The sequence below is a fragment of the Oncorhynchus tshawytscha genome, linkage group LG16, assembly GCF_018296145.1.
Source record: "Oncorhynchus tshawytscha isolate Ot180627B linkage group LG16, Otsh_v2.0, whole genome shotgun sequence".
Taxonomy (NCBI): Eukaryota; Metazoa; Chordata; class Actinopteri; order Salmoniformes; family Salmonidae; genus Oncorhynchus; species Oncorhynchus tshawytscha.
Genome location: NC_056444.1, coordinates 64532270 through 64552181, shown reverse-complemented (window position 1 = coordinate 64552181; position 19912 = coordinate 64532270). Strand labels below are relative to the sequence as shown.

General features: G+C 40.7%; 1 protein-coding gene across 2 annotated transcripts in view; it reads left to right on the top strand.

Moving 5' to 3' along the window:
• chchd6a (coiled-coil-helix-coiled-coil-helix domain containing 6a) overlaps window positions 1–19912 on the top strand; it is an 89197-nt gene that overhangs the window by 52970 nt on the left and 16315 nt on the right. For both annotated transcript variants that reach the window (XM_024375830.2, XM_024375831.2), the window contains one exon: window positions 17448–17583. In XM_024375830.2, the coding sequence (XP_024231598.1) occupies window positions 17448–17583 (136 nt within the window). The remainder of the gene's footprint in view (window positions 1–17447; window positions 17584–19912) is intronic.

The window sequence follows — 19912 nt, the reverse complement described above, 5'->3', positions numbered from 1 at the left end:
CCTCATGGTTACAGACCCAACAACATTATATAGTATCCCCTCCTCATGGTTACAGACCCAACAACATTATATAGTATCCCCTCCTCATGGTTACATACCCCCTCCTCATGGTTACAGACCCAACAACATTATATAGTATCCCCTCCTCATGGTTACAGACCCAACAACATTATATAGTATCCCCTCCCCCTCCTCATGGTTACAGACCCAACAACATTATATAGTATCCCCACCTCATGGTTACAGACACAACAACATTATATAGTATCCCCTCCTCATGGTTACAGACCCTCCTCATGGTTACAGACCCAACAACATTATATAGTATCCCCTCCTCATGGTTACAGACCCTCCTCATGGTTACAGACCCAACAACATTATATAGTATAGCCTCCTCATGGTTACAGACCCAACAACATTATATAGTATCCCCCCTCATGGTTACAGACCCAACAACATTATATAGTATCCTCCTCATGGTTACAGACCCAACAACATTATATAGTATCCCCTCATGGTTACAGACCCAACAACATTATATAGTATCCCTCCTCATGGTTACAGACCCAACAACATTATATAGTATCCCCTCCTCATGGTTACAGACCCTCCTCATGGTTACAGACCCAACAACATTATATAGTATACAGACCCTCCTCATGGTTACAGACCCAACAACATTATACAGACCCTCCTCATGGTTACAGACCCAACAACATTATATAGTATCCCCTCCTCATGGTTACAGACCCTCCTCATGGTTACAGACCCAACAACATTATATAGTATCCTCATGGTTACAGACCCAACAACATTATATAGTATCCCCTCCTCATGGTTACAGACCCAACAACATTATATAGTATCCCCTCCTCATGGTTACAGACCCAACAACATTATATAGTATCCCCTCCTCATGGTTACAGACCCAACAACATTATATAGTATCCCCTCCTCATGGTTACAGACCCAACAACATTATATAGTATCCCCTCCTCATGGTTACAGACCCAACAACATTATATAGTATCCCCTCCTCATGGTTACAGACCCAACAACATTATATAGTATCCCCTCCTCATGGTTACAGACCCAACAACATTATATAGTATCCCCTCCTCATGGTTACAGACACAACAACATTATATAGTATCCCTCCTCATGGTTACAGACCCTCCTCATGGTTACAGACCCAACAACATTATATAGTATCCCCTCCTCATGGTTACAGACCTGACAACATTATATAGTATAGCCTCCTCATGGTTACAGACCCAACAACATTATATAGTATCCCCTCCTCATGGTTACAGACCCAACAACATTATATAGTATCCCCACCTCATGGTTACAGACCCAACAACATTATATAGTATCCCCTCCTCATGGTTACAGACCCAACAACATTATATAGTATCCCCACCTCATGGTTACAGACCCTCCTCATGGTTACAGACCCAACAACATTATATAGTATCCCCTCCTCATGGTTACAGACCCTCCTCATGGTTACAGACCCAACAACATTATATAGTATCCCCTCCTCATGGTTACAGACCCTCCTCATGGTTACAGACCCAACAACATTATATAGTATCCCCTCCTCATGGTTACAGACCCAACAACATTATATAGTATCCTCCTCATGGTTACAGACCCAACAACATTATATAGTACCCTCCTCATGGTTACAGACCCAACAACATTATATAGTATCCCCTCCTCATGGTTACAAACCCTCCTCATGGTTACAGACCCAATAACATTATATAGTATCCCCACCTCATGGTTACAGACCCAACAACATTATATAGTATCCCCTCCTCATGGTTACAGACCCAACAACATTATATAGTATCCCCTCCTCATGGTTACAGACCCAACAACATTATATAGTATCCCCTCATGGTTACAGACCCAACAACATTATATAGTATCCCTCCTCATGGTTACAGACCCAACAACATTATATAGTATCCCCTCCTCATGGTTACAGACCCAACAACATTATATAGTATCCCCTCCTCATGGTTACAGACCCAAAACATTATATAGTATCCCCTCCTCATGGTTACAGACCCAACAACATTATATAGTATCCCTCCTCATGGTTACAGACCCAACAACATTATATAGTATCCCCTCCTCATGGTTACAGACCCAACAACATTATATAGTATCTCTTCCTCATGGTTACAGACCCAACAACATTATATAGTATCCCCTCCTCATGGTTACAGACCCAACAACATTATATAGTATCCCCCCATGGTTCCTCATGGTTACAGACCCAACAACATTATATAGTATCCCCTCCTCATGGTTACAGACCCAACAACATTATATAGTATCCCCTCCTCATGGTTACAGACCCAACAACATTATATAGTATCCCCTCCTCATGGTTACAGACCCAACAACATTATATAGTATCCCCTCCTCATGGTTACAGACCCAACAACATTATATAGTATCCCCTCCTCATGGTTACAGACCCAACAACATTATATAGTATCCCCTCCTCATGGTTACAGACCCAACAACATTATATAGTATCCCCACCTCATGGTTACAGACACAACAACATTATATAGTATCCCCTCCTCATGGTTACAGACGCAACAACATTATATAGTATCCCTCCTCATGGTTACAGACCCTCCTCATGGTTACAGACCCAACAACATTATATAGTATCCCCTCCTCATGGTTACAGACACAACAACATTATATAGTATCCCCTCATGGTTACAGACGCAACAACATTATATAGTATCCCTCCTCATGGTTACAGACCCAACAACATTATATAGTATCCCCTCCTATGGTTACAGACCCTCCTCATGGTTACAGACCCAACAACATTATATAGTATGGTTACAGACCCTCCTCATGGTTACAGACCCTCCTCATGGTTACAGACCCAACAACATTATATAGTATCCCCTCCTCATGGTTACAGACCCTCCTCATGGTTACAGACCCAACAACATTATATAGTATCCCCCTCCTCATGGTTACAGACCCAACAACATTATATAGTATCCCCTCATGGTTACAGACCCAACAACATTATATAGTATCCCCTCCTCATGGTTACAGACCCAACAACATTATATAGTATCCCCTCTTCATGGTTACAGACCCTCCTCATGGTTACAGACCCAACAACATTATATATAGTATCCCCACCTCATGGTTACAGACCCAACAACATTATATAGTATCCCCTCCTCATGGTTACAGACCCAACAACATTATATAGTATCCCCTCCTCATGGTTACAGACCCAACAACATTATATAGTATCCCCTCCTCATGGTTACAGACCCAACAACATTATATAGTATCCCCTCATGGTTACAGACCCAACAACATTATATAGTATCCCCTCCTCATGGTTACAGACCCAACAACATTATATAGTATCCCCTCCTCATGGTTACAGACCTGACAACATTATATAGTATCCCCTCCTCATGGTTACAGACCCTCCTCATGGTTACAGACCCAACAACATTATATAGTATCCCCACCTCATGGTTACAGACCCAACAACATTATATAGTATCCCCTCCTCATGGTTACAGACCCAACAACATTATATAGTATCCCCACCTCATGGTTACAGACACAACAACATTATATAGTATCCCCTCCTCATGGTTACAGACGCAACAACATTATATAGTATCCCTCATGGTTACAGACCCTCCTCATGGTTACAGACCCAACAACATTATATAGTATCCCCACCTCATGGTTACAGACCCTCCTCATGGTTACAGACCCAACAACATTATATAGTATCCCCTCCTCATGGTTACAGACCCAACAACATTATATAGTATCCCCTCATGGTTACAGACCCAACAACATTATATAGTATCCCCTCCTCATGGTTACAGACCCAACAACATTATATAGTATCCCCTCCTCATGGTTACAGACCCTCCTCATGGTTACAGACCCAACAACATTATATAGTATCCCCTCCTCATGGTTACAGACCCTCCTCATGGTTACAGACCCTCCTCATGGTTACAGACCCAACAACATTATATAGTATCCCCTCCTCATGGTTACAGACCCTCCTCATGGTTACAGACCCAACAACATTATATAGTATCCCCTCCTCATGGTTACAGACACAACATTATATAGTATCCCCTCATGGTTACAGACCCAACAACATTATATAGTATCCCCTCCTCATGGTTACAGACCCAACAACATTATATAGTATCCCCTCTCATGGTTACAGACCCTCCTCATGGTTACAGACCCAACAACATTATATAGTATCCCCTCCTCATGGTTACAGACCCAACAACATTATATAGTATCCCCTCCTCATGGTTACAGACCCAACAACATTTTATAGTATCCCCTCCTCATGGTTACAGACCCAACAACATTATATAGTATCCCCTCCTCATGGTTACAGACCCAACAACATTATATAGTATCCCCTCCTCATGGTTACAGACCCAACAACATTATATAGTATCCCCTCCTCATGGTTACAGACCCAACAACATTATATAGTATCCCCTCCTCATGGTTACAGACCCTCCTCATGGTTACAGACCCAACAACATTATATAGTATCCCATGGTTCCTCCATGGTTACAGACCAACTCCTCATGGTTACAGACCCAACAACATTATATAGTATCCCCTCCTCATGGTTACAGACCCTCCTCATGGTTACAGACCCAACAACATTATATAGTATCCCCTCCTCATGGTTACAGACCCAACAACATTATATAGTATCCCCTCCTCATGGTTACAGACCCAACAACATTATATAGTATCCCCTCCTCATGGTTACAGACGCAACAACATTATATAGTATCCCCTCCTCATGGTTACAGACCCTCCTCATGGTTACAGACCCAACAACATTATATAGTATCCCCTCCTCATGGTTACAGACCCAACAACTTTATATTGTATAGTATCCCCTCATGGTTACAGACCCAACAACATTATATAGTATCCCCTCCTCATGGTTACAGACCCAACAACTTTATATTGTATAGTATCCCCTCATGGTTACAGACCCAACAACATTATATAGTACCCCCTCCTCATGGTTACAGACCCAACAACATTATATAGTATCCCCTCCTCATGGTTACAGACCCAACAACTTTATATTGTATAGTATCCCCTCATGGTTACAGACCCAACAACATTATATAGTATCCCCTCCTCATGGTTACAGACCCAACAACTTTATATTGTATAGTATCCCCCCTCATGGTTACAGACCCAACAACATTATATAGTATCCCCTCCTCATGGTTACAGACCCAACAACTTTATATTGTATAGTATCCCCTCATGGTTACAGACCCAACAACATTATATAGTATAGTATCCTCATGGTTACAGACCCAACAACATTATATAGTATCCCCTCATGGTTACAGACCCAACAACATTATATAGTATCCCCTCCTCATGGTTACAGACCCAACAACATTATATTGTATAGTATCCCCTCATGGTTACAGACCCAACAACATTATATAGTATCCCCTCCTCATGGTTACAGACCCAACAACTTTATATTGTATAGTATCCCCTCATGGTTACAGACCCAACAACATTATATAGTATCCTCCTCATGGTTACAGACCCAACAACTTTATATTGTATAGTATCCTCATGGTTACAGACCCAACAACATTATATAGTATCCCCTCATGGTTACAGACCCAACAACATTATATAGTATCCTCCTCATGGTTACAGACCCAACAACATTATATAGTATCCCCTCCTCATGGTTACAGACCCAACAACATTATATAGTATAGTATCCCCTCATGGTTACAGACCCAACAACATTATATTATATAGTATCCCCTCATGGTTACAGACCCAACAACATTATATAGTATCCCCTCATGGTTACAGACCCAACAACATTATATAGTATCCCCTCATGGTTACAGACCCAACAACATTATATAGTATCCCCTCATGGTTACAGACCCAACAACATTATATAGTATCCCCTCATGGTTACAGACCCAACAACATTATATAGTATCCCCCCTCATGGTTACAGACCCAACAACATTATATAGTATCCTCCTCATGGTTACAGACCCAACAACATTATATAGTATCCCCTCATGGTTACAGACCCAACAACATTATATAGTATCCCCTCATGGTTACAGACCCAACAACATTATATAGTATCCCCTCCTCATGGTTACAGACCCAACAACATTATATAGTATAGTCCCCTCCTCATGGTTACAGACCCAACAACATTATATAGATATATCCTCATGGTTACAGACCCAACAACATTATATAGTATAGTATCCCCTCATGGTTACAGACCCAACAACATTATATAGTATCCCCTCATGGTTACAGACCCAACAACTTTATATTGTATAGTATCCCCTCCTCATGGTTACAGACCCAACAACATTATATAGTATAGTACAGACCCCCTCATGGTTACAGACCCAACAACATTATATAGTATAGTCCCCTCATGGTTACAGACCTACAGACAACATATATACAGTATAGTATCCCCCTCATGGTTACAGACCAACAACATTATATTATATAGTATCCCCTCATGGTTACAGACCCAACAACATTATATAGTATAGTATCCCCCCTCATGGTTACAGACCCAACAACATTATATAGTATAGTCCCCTCCTCATGGTTACAGACCCAACAACATTATATAGTATAGTATCCCCTCATGGTTACAGACCCAACAACATTATATAGTATCCCCTCCTCATGGTTACAGACCCAACAACATTATATAGTATCCCCTCCTCATGGTTACAGACCCAACAACATTATATAGTATCCCCACCTCATGGTTACAGACACAACAACATTATATAGTATCCCTCCTCATGGTTACAGACCCTCCTCATGGTTACAGACCCAACAACATTATATAGTATCCCCACCTCATGGTTACAGACACAACATTATATAGTATCCCCTCATGGTTACAGACGCAACAACATTATATAGTATCCCTCCTCATGGTTACAGACCCAACAACATTATATAGTATCCCCTCCTCATGGTTACAGACCCAAAAACATTATATAGTATCCCCTCCTCATGGTTACAGACCCAAAACATTATATTGTATCCCTCCTCATGGTTACAGACCCAACAACATTATATAGTATCCCCTCCTCATGGTTACAGACCCAACAACATTATATAGTATCCCCTCATGGTTACAGACCCAACAACATTATATAGTATCCCCTCCTCATGGTTACAGACCCAACAACTTTATATTGTATAGTATCCCCTCATGGTTACAGACCCAACAACATTATATAGTATCCCCTCCTCATGGTTACAGACCCAACAACTTTATATTGTATAGTATCCCCCTCATGGTTACAGACCCAACAACATTATATAGTATCCCCCCCTCCTCATGGTTACAGACCCAACAACTTTATATTGTATAGTATCCCCTCATGGTTACAGACCCAACAACATTATTATATAGTATCCCCTCATGGTTACAGACCCAACAACATTATATAGTATCCCCTCATGGTTACAGACCCAACAACATTATATAGTATCCCCCTCCTCATGGTTACAGACCCAACAACATTATATAGTATAGTATCCCCCTCATGGTTACAGACCCAACATTATACATTATATAGTATCCCCTCATGGTTACAGACCCAACAACATTATATAGTATCCCCTCATGGTTACAGACCCAACAACATTATATAGTATCCCCTCATGGTTATCCTCAGACCCAACAACATTATATAGTATCCCCTCATGGTTACAGACCCAACAACATTATATAGTATCCCCTCATGGTTACAGACCCAACAACATTATATAGTATCCCCTCATGGTTACAGACCCAACAACATTATATAGTATCCCCTCATGGTTACAGACCCAACAACATTATATAGTATCCCCTCATGGTTACAGACCCAACAACATTATATAGTATCCCCTCCTCATGGTTACAGACCCAACAACATTATATAGTATAGTCCCCCCTCATGGTTACAGTCCTGACAACATTATTATATCCCCTCAGGATAGTATCCCCTCATGGTTACACAGACCCAACAACATTATATAGTATAGTATCCCCTCATGGTTACAGACCCAACAACATTATATAGTATCCCCTCATGGTTACAGACCAACAACTTTATATTGTATAGTATCCCCTCCTCATGGTTACAGACCCAACAACATTATTATATAGTATCCCCTCATGGTTACAGACCCAACAACATTATATAGTATAGTATCCCCTCATGGTTACAGACCCAACAACATTATACAGTATAGTATCCCCTCATGGTTACAGACCTGACAACATTATATAGTATCCCCTCATGGTTACAGACCCAACAACATTATATAGTATAGTATCCCCTCATGGTTACAGACCCAACAACATTATATAGTATAGTATCCCCTCATGGTTACAGACCCAACAACATTATTATATAGTATCCCCTCATGGTTACAGACCCAACAACATTATATAGTATCCCCTCTCATGGTTACAGACCCAACAACTTTATATTGTATAGTATCCCCTCATGGTTACAGACCCAACAACATTATATAGTATCCCCTCCTCATGGTTACAGACCCAACAACTTTATATATAGTATCCCCTCCTCATGGTTACAGACCCAACAACTTTATATTAGTATAGTATCCCCTCCTCATGGTTACAGACCCAACAACTTTATATTATATAGTATCCCCTCCTCATGGTTACAGACCCAACAACATTATATAGTATAGTATCCCCTCATGGTTACAGACCCAACAACATTATATAGTATCCCCTCCTCATGGTTACAGACCCAACAACTTTATATTGTATAGTATCCCCTCATGGTTACAGACCCAACAACATTATATAGTATAGTATCCCCTCCTCATGGTTACAGACCCAACAACTTTATATTGTATAGTATCCCCTCCTCATGGTTACAGACCCAACAACTTTATATTGTATAGTATCCCCTCCTCATGGTTACAGACCCAACAACTTTATATTGTATAGTATCCCTCCTCATGGTTACAGACCCAACAACTTTATATTGTATAGTATCCCCTCCTCATGGTTACAGACCCAACAACTTTATATTATATAGTATCCCCTCCTCATGGTTACAGACCCAACAACTTTATATTATATAGTATCCCCTCCTCATGGTTACAGACCCAACAACATTATATAGTATCCTCCTCATGGTTACAGACCCAACAACTTTATATTATATAGTATCCTCCTCATGGTTACAGACCCAACAACTTTATATAGTATAGTATCCCTCCTCATGGTTACAGACCCAACAACTTTATATATAGTATCCCCCTCATGGTTACAGACCTGACAACATTATACAGGATAGTATCCCCTCATGGTTACAGACCCAACAACATTATATTATAGTATCCCCTCCTCATGGTTACAGACCCAACAACATTATATAGTATAGCCTCCTCATGGTTACAGACCCAACAACATTATATAGTATCCCCTCCTCATGGTTACAGACCCTCCTCATGGTTACAGACCCAACAACATTATATAGTATCCCCTCCTCATGGTTACAGACCCTCCTCATGGTTACAGACCCAACAACATTATATAGTATCCCCTCCTCATGGTTACAGACCCTCCTCATGGTTACAGACCCAACAACATTTTATAGTATCCCCTCCTCATGGTTACAGACCCAACAACATTATATAGTATCCCCTCCTCATGGTTACAGACCCAACAACATTATATAGTATCCACTCCTCATGGTTACAGACCCAACAACATTATATAGTATCCCCTCCTCATGGTTACAGACCCTCCTCATGGTTACAGACCCAACAACATTATATAGTATCCCCTCCTCATGGTTACAGACCCAACAACTTTATATTGTATAGTATCCCCTCATGGTTACAGACCCAACAACATTATATAGTATCCCCTCCTCATGGTTACAGACCCAACAACTTTTATTGTATAGTATCCTCCTCATGGTTACAGACCCAACAACATTATATAGTATCCTCCTCATGGTTACAGACCCAACAACATTATATAGTATCCCCTCCTCATGGTTACAGACCCAACAACTTTATATTGTATAGTATCCCCTCATGGTTACAGACCCAACAACTTTATATTGTATAGTATCCCCTCATGGTTACAGACCCAACAACTTTATATTGTATAGTATCCCCTCATGGTTACAGACCCAACAACTTTATATTGTATAGTACCCTCCTCATGGTTACAGACCCAACAACATTATATAGTATCCCCTCCTCATGGTTACAGACCCAACAACTTTATATTGTATAGTATCCTCATGGTTACAGACCCAACAACATTATATAGTATCCCCTCCTCATGGTTACAGACCCAACAACTTTATATTGTATAGTATCCCCCCTCATGGTTACAGACCCAACAACTTTATATTGTATAGTATCCCCTCATGGTTACAGACCCAACAACATTATATAGTATCCCCTCATGGTTACAGACCCAACAACATTATATCCCCCCTCATGGTTACAGACCCAACAACATTATATAGTATCCCCTCCTCATGGTTACAGACCCAACAACTTTATATTGTATAGTATCCCCTCATGGTTACAGACCCAAACAAGTATTATATAGTATCCCCTCCTCATGGTTACAGACCCAACAACTTTATATTGTATAGTATCCCCTCATGGTTACAGACCCAACAACATTATATAGTATCCCCTCCTCATGGTTACAGACCCAACAACTTTATATTGTATAGTATCCCCCCTCATGGTTACAGACCCAACAACATTATATAGTATAGTATCCTCATGGTTACAGACCCAACAACATTATATAGTATCCCCTCCTCATGGTTACAGACCCAACAACATTATATAGTATCCCCTCATGGTTACAGACCCAACAACATTATTATATAGTATCCCCTCATGGTTACAGACCCAACAACATTATATAGTATCCCCTCCTCATGGTTACAGACCCAACAACATTATATAGTATAGTATCCCCTCATGGTTACAGTCCTGACAACATTATACAGGATAGTATCCCTCATGGTTACAGACCCAACAACATTATATAGTATCCCCTCATGGTTACAGACCCAACAACATTATATAGTATCCCCTCATGGTTACAGACCCAACAACATTATATATTATATAGTATCCTCATGGTTACAGACCCAACAACATTATATAGTAGTATCCCCTCATGGTTACAGACCCAACAACATTATATAGTATCCCCTCATGGTTACAGACCCAACAACATTATTATATAGTATCCCCTCATGGTTACAGACCCAACAACATTATATAGTATCCCCTCATGGTTACAGACCCAACAACATTATATAGTATCCCCTCATGGTTACAGACCCAACAACATTATATAGTATCCCCTCCTCATGGTTACAGACCCAACAACATTATATAGTATAGTATCCCCTCATGGTTACAGTCCTGACAACATTATACAGGATAGTATCCCCTCATGGTTACAGACCCAACAACATTATATAGTATAGTATCCCCTCATGGTTACAGACCCAACAACATTATATAGTATCCCCTCATGGTTACAGACCCGACAACTTTATATTGTATAGTATCCCCTCCTCATGGTTACAGACCCAACAACATTATATAGTATAGTATCCCCTCATGGTTACAGACCTGACAACATTATATAGTATAGTATCCCCTCATGGTTACAGACCTGACAACATTATACAGTATAGTATCCCCTCATGGTTACAGACCTGACAACATTATATAGTATAGTATCCCCTCATGGTTACAGACCTGACAACATTATATAGTATAGTATCCCCTCATGGTTACAGACCCAACAACATTATATAGTATAGTATCCCCTCATGGTTACAGACCCAACAACATTATATAGTATAGTATCCCCTCATGGTTACAGACCCAACAACATTATATAGTATCCCCTCCTCATGGTTACAGACCCAACAACTTTATATTGTATAGTATCCCCTCCTCATGGTTACAGACCCAACAACTTTATATTATATAGTATCCCCTCCTCATGGTTACAGACCCAACAACTTTATATATATAGTATCCCCCCTCATGGTTACAGACCCAACAACTTTATATTGTATAGTATCCCCTCCTCATGGTTACAGACCCAACAACTTTATATATATAGTATCCTCCTCATGGTTACAGACCCAACAACATTATATAGTATAGTATCCCCTCATGGTTACAGACCCAACAACATTATATAGTATAGTATCCCCTCATGGTTACAGACCCAACAACATTATATAGTATCCCCTCCTCATGGTTACAGACCCAACAACTTTATATTGTATAGTATCCCCTCCTCATGGTTACAGACCCAACAACTTTATATTATATAGTATCCCCTCCTCATGGTTACAGACCCAACAACTTTATATTATATAGTATCCCCTCCTCATGGTTACAGACCCAACAACTTTATATTATATAGTATCCCCTCCTCATGGTTACAGACCCAACAACTTTATATTATATAGTATCCCCTCCTCATGGTTACAGACCCAACAACATTATATAGTATAGTATCCCCTCATGGTTACAGACCCAACAACATTATATAGTATCCCCTCCTCATGGTTACAGACCCAACAATTTTATATTGTATAGTATCCCCTCATGGTTACAGACCCAACAACATTATATAGTATAGTATCCCCTCCTCATGGTTACAGACCCAACAACTTTATATTGTATAGTATCCCCTCCTCATGGTTACAGACCCAACAACTTTATATTGTATAGTATCCCCTCCTCATGGTTACAGACCCAACAACTTTATATTGTATAGTATCCCCTCCTCATGGTTACAGACCCAACAACTTTATATTGTATAGTATCCCCTCCTCATGGTTACAGACCCAACAACTTTATATTATATAGTATCCCCTCCTCATGGTTACAGACCCAACAACTTTATATTATATAGTATCCCCTCCTCATGGTAACAGACCCAACAACATTATATAGTATCCCCTCCTCATGGTTACAGACCCAACAACTTTATATTGTATAGTATCCCCTCCTCATGGTTACAGACCCAACAACTTTATATAGTATAGTATCCCCTCCTCATGGTTACAGACCCAACAACTTTATATTATATAGTATCCCCTCCTCATGGTTACAGACCCAACAACTTTATATTATATAGTATCCCCTCCTCATGGTTACAGACCCAACAACTTTATATTATATAGTATCCCCTCCTCATGGTTACAGACCCAACAACTTTATATTATATAGTATCCCCTCATGGTTACAGACCCAACAACTTTATATTGTATAGTATCCCCCTCATGGTTACAGACCCAACAACATTATATAGTATCCCCTCCTCATGGTTACAGACCCAACAACATTATATAGTATCCCCTCCTCATGGTTACAGACCCAACAACATTATATAGTATCCCCACCTCATGGTTACAGACCCAACAACATTATATAGTATCCCCTCATGGTTACAGACCCAACAACATTATATAGTATCCCCTCATGGTTACAGACCCAACAACATTATATAGTATCCCCTCATGGTTACAGACCCAACAACATTATATAGTATCCCCTCCTCATGGTTACAGACCCAACAACATTATATAGTATCCCCACCTCATGGTTACAGACCCAACAACATTATATAGTATCCTCCTCATGGTTACAGACCCAACAACATTATATAGTATCCCCTCCTCATGGTTACAGACCCAACAACATTATATAGTATAGTATCCCCTCATGGTTACAGACCCAACAACATTATATAGTATAGTATCCCCTCATGGTTACAGACCCAACAACATTATATAGTATAGTATCCCCTCATGGTTACAGACCCAACAACATTATATAGTATAGTATCCCCTCATGGTTACAGACCCAACAACATTATATAGTATAGTATCCCCTCATGGTTACAGACCCAACAACATTATATAGTATAGTATCCCCTCATGGTTACAGACCCAACAACATTATATAGTATAGTATCCCCTCATCATGGTTACAGACCCAACAACATTATATAGTATAGTATCCCCTCATGGTTACAGACCCAACAACATTATATAGTATAGTATCCCCTCATGGTTACAGACCCAACAACATTATATAGTATAGTATCCCCTCATGGTTACAGACCCAACAACATTATATAGTATAGTATCCCTCATGGTTACAGACCCGACAACATTATATAGTATAGTATCCCCTCATGGTTACAGACCCAACAACATTATATAGTATAGTATCCCCTCATGGTTACAGACCCAACAACATTATATAGTATCCCCTCCTCATGGTTACAGACCTGACAACTTTATATTGTATAGTATCCCCTCATGGTTACAGACCCAACAACATTATATAGTATCCCCTCATGGTTACAGACCCAACAACATTTATAGTATCCCCTCCTCATGGTTACAGACCCAACAACTTTATATCGTATAGTATCCCTCATGGTTACAGACCTGACAACATTATACAGGATAGTATCCTCATGGGTATAGACCCGACAACTTTATCGTATCCCCTCCTCATGGTTACAGACCCAACAACTTTATATCGTATCCCCTCCTCATGGTTACAGACCCAACAACTTTATATCGTATCCCCTCCTCATGGTTACAGACCCAACAACTTTATATCGTATACCCTCCTCGTGGAGAAAGCACATGAGCTAATTATAATACACAAAGTAAGCAAAACAATGAAATGCATCATTCTAACATTGCCTAAAATGATGAATAACATAGACCTATATAAGCAATATAACAATGTAGATGTACAAACTATGACATAAGGGAACGATGCACGGATAAGGGGCAAGCTGTAATTTCGATTAAGACATGAGCGAGCTGAGATAGACGAGCTGAGATATTCCTATGCGTTCAGCACTTTTGAAATGGACAGCGACAGAATTCAGAATATGTCCCATTCTTACAGTATTCTCCCTGTACACCAAGTCAGAATAGTAGGCTAAATAATAGGGGCACATAAGCAAGCAAAAAATGCACTCACAATATCCGATGATGACATTTCTCTAAAACAGGCTACATGTGTACCACCTAATCAGAACAGTAGGCTAAGTTCTGAGGGGGAGAGCGACTACATTTTTAGAGTGAGACTCATGGCTACTAACAGCTTACTACACAACATACACTTAGTATTACTTTCTTAGTTACAGTATATATCTCCCTGGCATATCACTTATGCAGCATCATGCAAGACATACAGTGCCTTCAGATGGTTTTCAGGCCCCTTGACCTTTTCCACATTTTGCAAATGTATTAAATATAAAAACAGATACTTTATTTACATAAGTATTCAGACCCTTGGCTATGAGACTTGAAATTGAGCTCAGGTGCATCCTGTTTGCATTGATCATCTTTGTGATGTTTGAGAGTCCGCCTGTGGTAAATTCAATTGATTGTACATGATTTGGAAAGGCACACACCTGTCTATATAAGGCCCCACAGTTGATAGTGCATGTCAGAGCAAAAACCAAGACATGAGGTCAAAGGAATTGTCCGTAGAGCTCAGAGACAGGATTATTTCGAGGCACCGATCTGGGGGAAGGGTACCAAAAATGTCTGCAGCATTGAAGGTCCCCAAGAACACAGTGGCCTCCATCATTCTTAAATGGAAGAAGTTTGGAACCACCAAGACTCTTCCTAGAGCTGGCCAAACTGAGCAAACTGGGGAGAAGGGTCTTGTTCTTGGCCACCTCCCTGACTAAGATGGTCACTTTGACAGAGCTCCAGAGTTCCTCTATGGAGATGGGAGGACAAACACCTCTGCAGCTCTCCACCAATCATGCCTTTATGGTAGAGTGGCCAGACGGAAGCCACCCCTCAGTAAAAGGCACATGACAGCCCGTTTGCAGTTTGCCAAAAGGCACCTAAAGACTCTCAGACCATGAGAAACAAGATTCTCTGGTCTGATGAAACCAAGATTGAACTCTTTGGCCTGAATGCCAAGTGTCACGTCTGGAGGAAACCTGGCACCATCCCTATGGTGAAGTCTGGTGGTGGCGGCATCATCCTGTGGGGATGTTTTTCAGCGGGAGGGACTACAGTAGGAGACTAGTCAGGATCGAGGCAAAGATAAACAGAGCATAGTACAGAGACATCCTTGATGAAAACCTGCTCCAGAGCGTTCAGGACCTCAAACTGGGGCAAAGGTTCACCTTCCAACAGGACAACAACCCTAAACACACAGCCAAGACAACCCAGGAGTGGGTTCTGGAAAAGTCTCAATGTCCTCGAATGGCCCAGCTAGAGCGCGGATTTAAACCCGATTGAACATCTCTTGAGAGACCTGAAAATAGCTGTGCAGCAATGCTTCCCATCCAACCTGACAGAGCTTGAGAGGATCTGCAGAGAAGCATTGGAGAAACTCCCCAAATACAGGTGTGCCAAACTTGTAGCATCATACCCAAGAAGACTCGATGCTGTAATCGCTGCAAAAGGTGCTTCAACAAAGTACTGAGTAAAGTGTCTGAATAGTTATGTAAATGTGATATTTCAGTTTTATTTTTTGTATAAATTTGCTAAAATGTAACTTTTTTTGCTTTGTCATTATGGGGTATTGTGTGTAAATTGAGGTAGCACACGTGTTCTGCAGTCGGAAAGGAATGTACATACTGGGGGAAAAATTGCTGTCTACCAACTTCGACGCAATTAAGTGGTCTCTTTCCGAAACCTTTCTTGCACATGAGCAGCAATTTATGTCGCATGCCTCCATCACATGTGCAGTGTTAAGGTTTTCTGCCTTGGTTCAGTGGCATCAACATGTCCTGTGGACAGTGCATCAGTTTGCTCGCAAACTGTGCCAATCACCGCACAACCAGAGAAGATGAACCATGCCTACGCGCTTTCCCTGGCTGCCCCTCCACCACAGAAAGCACTGAGCTAGGCTTGTATGCTTCTTTATTAACTCAAGGACATTTTGATATTTGACTTTTTTTTTTTACATTGTTTGCTAAACTGATATGTGACACGAATTAATGCCAGAATTACTTGCAAAACAGGCATTTTTTTAAATGTATTATTATTATTGTATAATTTGTTTTAAACAGGTGAGGCTCAAAGCATGTGGGGCTCAAAACCTGAATGACGGCTCGTCACTGCATCAATCACCTGAAATGAATTTCACAAAAATACAATGTCACTGATCATACACTGTAGTAATGTTGGACATGTTGCTTGCTGTGTTCTAATAAAAATCATTAAGCTGTTTCTCTTTGATGACCTTTGGGCTGACCCCTGACCTGTGTGTGTCCACAGAGCGAGGAACACAGAGCCTGTGTGCATCAACCTGCAGTCCCAGATCCTCAACTGCTACAAGGAGAACCGGGAGCAGACATTGCAATGCTCAGACCTGGCCAAAACGTACATGCAGTGCATTGACGCAGCCAAGAAGGTCAGTGTTCACTATAGGCTTTCATTCAGTAGATGCCTGGAGGTTATCATGACCTCTTTCTACACAAATAGCTAAATATATTTTATAGTCAATTCATCGGTTCATCTTTTTTTCCCAACCACATCCAGTAAATATAAAACTGTATTTTTTCCCTGCTTCAAATAACCAGAGCCCAGGTTCCCAAAAGCATCTTAAGGCTAAGTTCATCATTAGAACCTTCGTCTGAGCATCGTTAAATCTCAGAGCTGTTTCCCAAAAGCATCTTAAGGCTAATTTCATCATTAGAACCTTCGTCTGAGCATCGTTAAATCTCAGAGATGTTTCCCAAAAGCCATCATTACTAAAGTCGCACTTGAAAGCGCTTGTTATTTACCGACTACCTCAGACCACTCGTAGAACAGCTAAGTGTGTTGTTAGATGCTTTTCTGCCCTTCTGCATCACTTTATACTGTTCACAGAAGATCTCTGCTAATCACAGAATCAAGTTTATCGGTCTCGCTGTGACTGCCGATAACATCAGGGCGAAATCGGCTACAAATACAAAGTTACCAATTTGCAATTTTTACAATCCTAGGATAAAAAGAGGCTTCAAATGAAAACTGAGATGACTGCAAAGATCAATACAGTATAGGCTACATATTTATATCATATTGAAATGAATTTCAGCGTTCTCTCTGTGTGGTGTTTTGGGAACCGCATGTTACATCTTCGGTCGTTGTAGGAACGATGCTTCGTTAAAACACCCGTAAGCTTAAGTTCCATCGCTATGGGGACGCTGGAACTTGTCTACAGGAGTGTATGCAGTAGTCAAAGTAAAGAGGTTTCTAGCCCCCAAGTCAAATCTGGCTCCCTTACAGTTTTAGAGCCTCCTCTTCACAAGAGTGCTACCCCTAGATATAGAGAGTTCCTTGAAGTTTGTGTACTAGCAGCATGATATTCTACTGTAAGAGTTGAAAGTGCACTTGATACATGCCACGTACTGCACTGCTCTGGCTCTACACCGAGGAAAGCTCCAGGGCGCTCCAGCTCCTTGCATGGCAAGTACTCATAAAGCATGTGCTAATCAGCTCTGTGAACCTCCTCTCCTCCAGCCCTGTGTGTGTCCATCGCACCAATCTGAGCCAACAAGGAACTTTCTCTCTACATTAGCCCAACTAGATAGAGGTTTGAAGTCGGGGATACCTTTTGAAGAGACTGTGTGAATCCCAAACCAGCCCCTCGTCCCTACCAACTCGCTTGGAGGGCCCTCCGTTGTCACGTGTTGCTGACAAAACTCAGAGGGGGAATTCAAGAGCGACGAGGAGATCAAATTAACCTTTCAACTTCAGTTCATATTCCACATTTAAATAATAAAACGAGCATGAAATTCGAATGGAAAAAATATCCCCTATCGTTTTACAAGATATATAAACCTCTATCATCAATCAATCAATCAAATGTATTTATGAAGCCCTTTTTACATCAGCAGATGTCACAAAGTGCTTATACAGAAAACCAGCCTAAAACCCCAACCAGCAAGCAATGCAGATGTGACTTAGCACGATGGCTAGGAAAAACTCCCTAGAAAGGCAGGAACCAAGAGAAGAACCAGTAACAGTTTAACATTTAATTTGGGAGGTATTTCATATGTGCCAAGCCTTGAAATCAGACACAAGCAAGTACAGGTGGCTTATAATTAGGCATGCCTCTCCATTATTTTGTGTGAAATTCCGCAATCTAAAAAACAAGGTGGTTATGGGATACCACTTCACTGTGAAGCCGGCGAAGTAGCTGGCTCGGTCCAAGTGGCAATCGGAGGGTCTAATAAACCCCTAAACCTTCCATCATTTTCACTCCTTCAGCTTTGGGACACTTGTGCATATGGCGGAGGCGCTCGCAAATGGAGGGGCGAGGGGAAGGGGTTTTTATCTAAAAGAGTTTCGATTTGGTTTTAGTCATTTTAAAGTATATTGAATTTGCAGAGCAGTGGACATCATCATCATGGAGTGTTTTCTATCCATGTCTGAGGCCAGTTTGATGTAAACATGGTGTGGAACTTTCCTAAGACTTTCCTATGAAATGCTGGTATCCCTTTCATACACAGACCAAAATCCATCTAATTTACCATGCCTGCATTTTTATACCAGCTTTTCTGTCCGTCTGAAAGGTGTAGAGGAAATATAAAACCCATCTGAAGATCTAGTCATGATTCCTGAATTTTTACAGAGCCTGTAACCAAAATATAACTATTGTTTCTGTGGGACTGGTTCTCAGATTTTTTTTGCAAGTAAATTAATAAACACTTCCCGAAATATAAATGCAAACAGCCCCCATGGTTTAACAACACCCC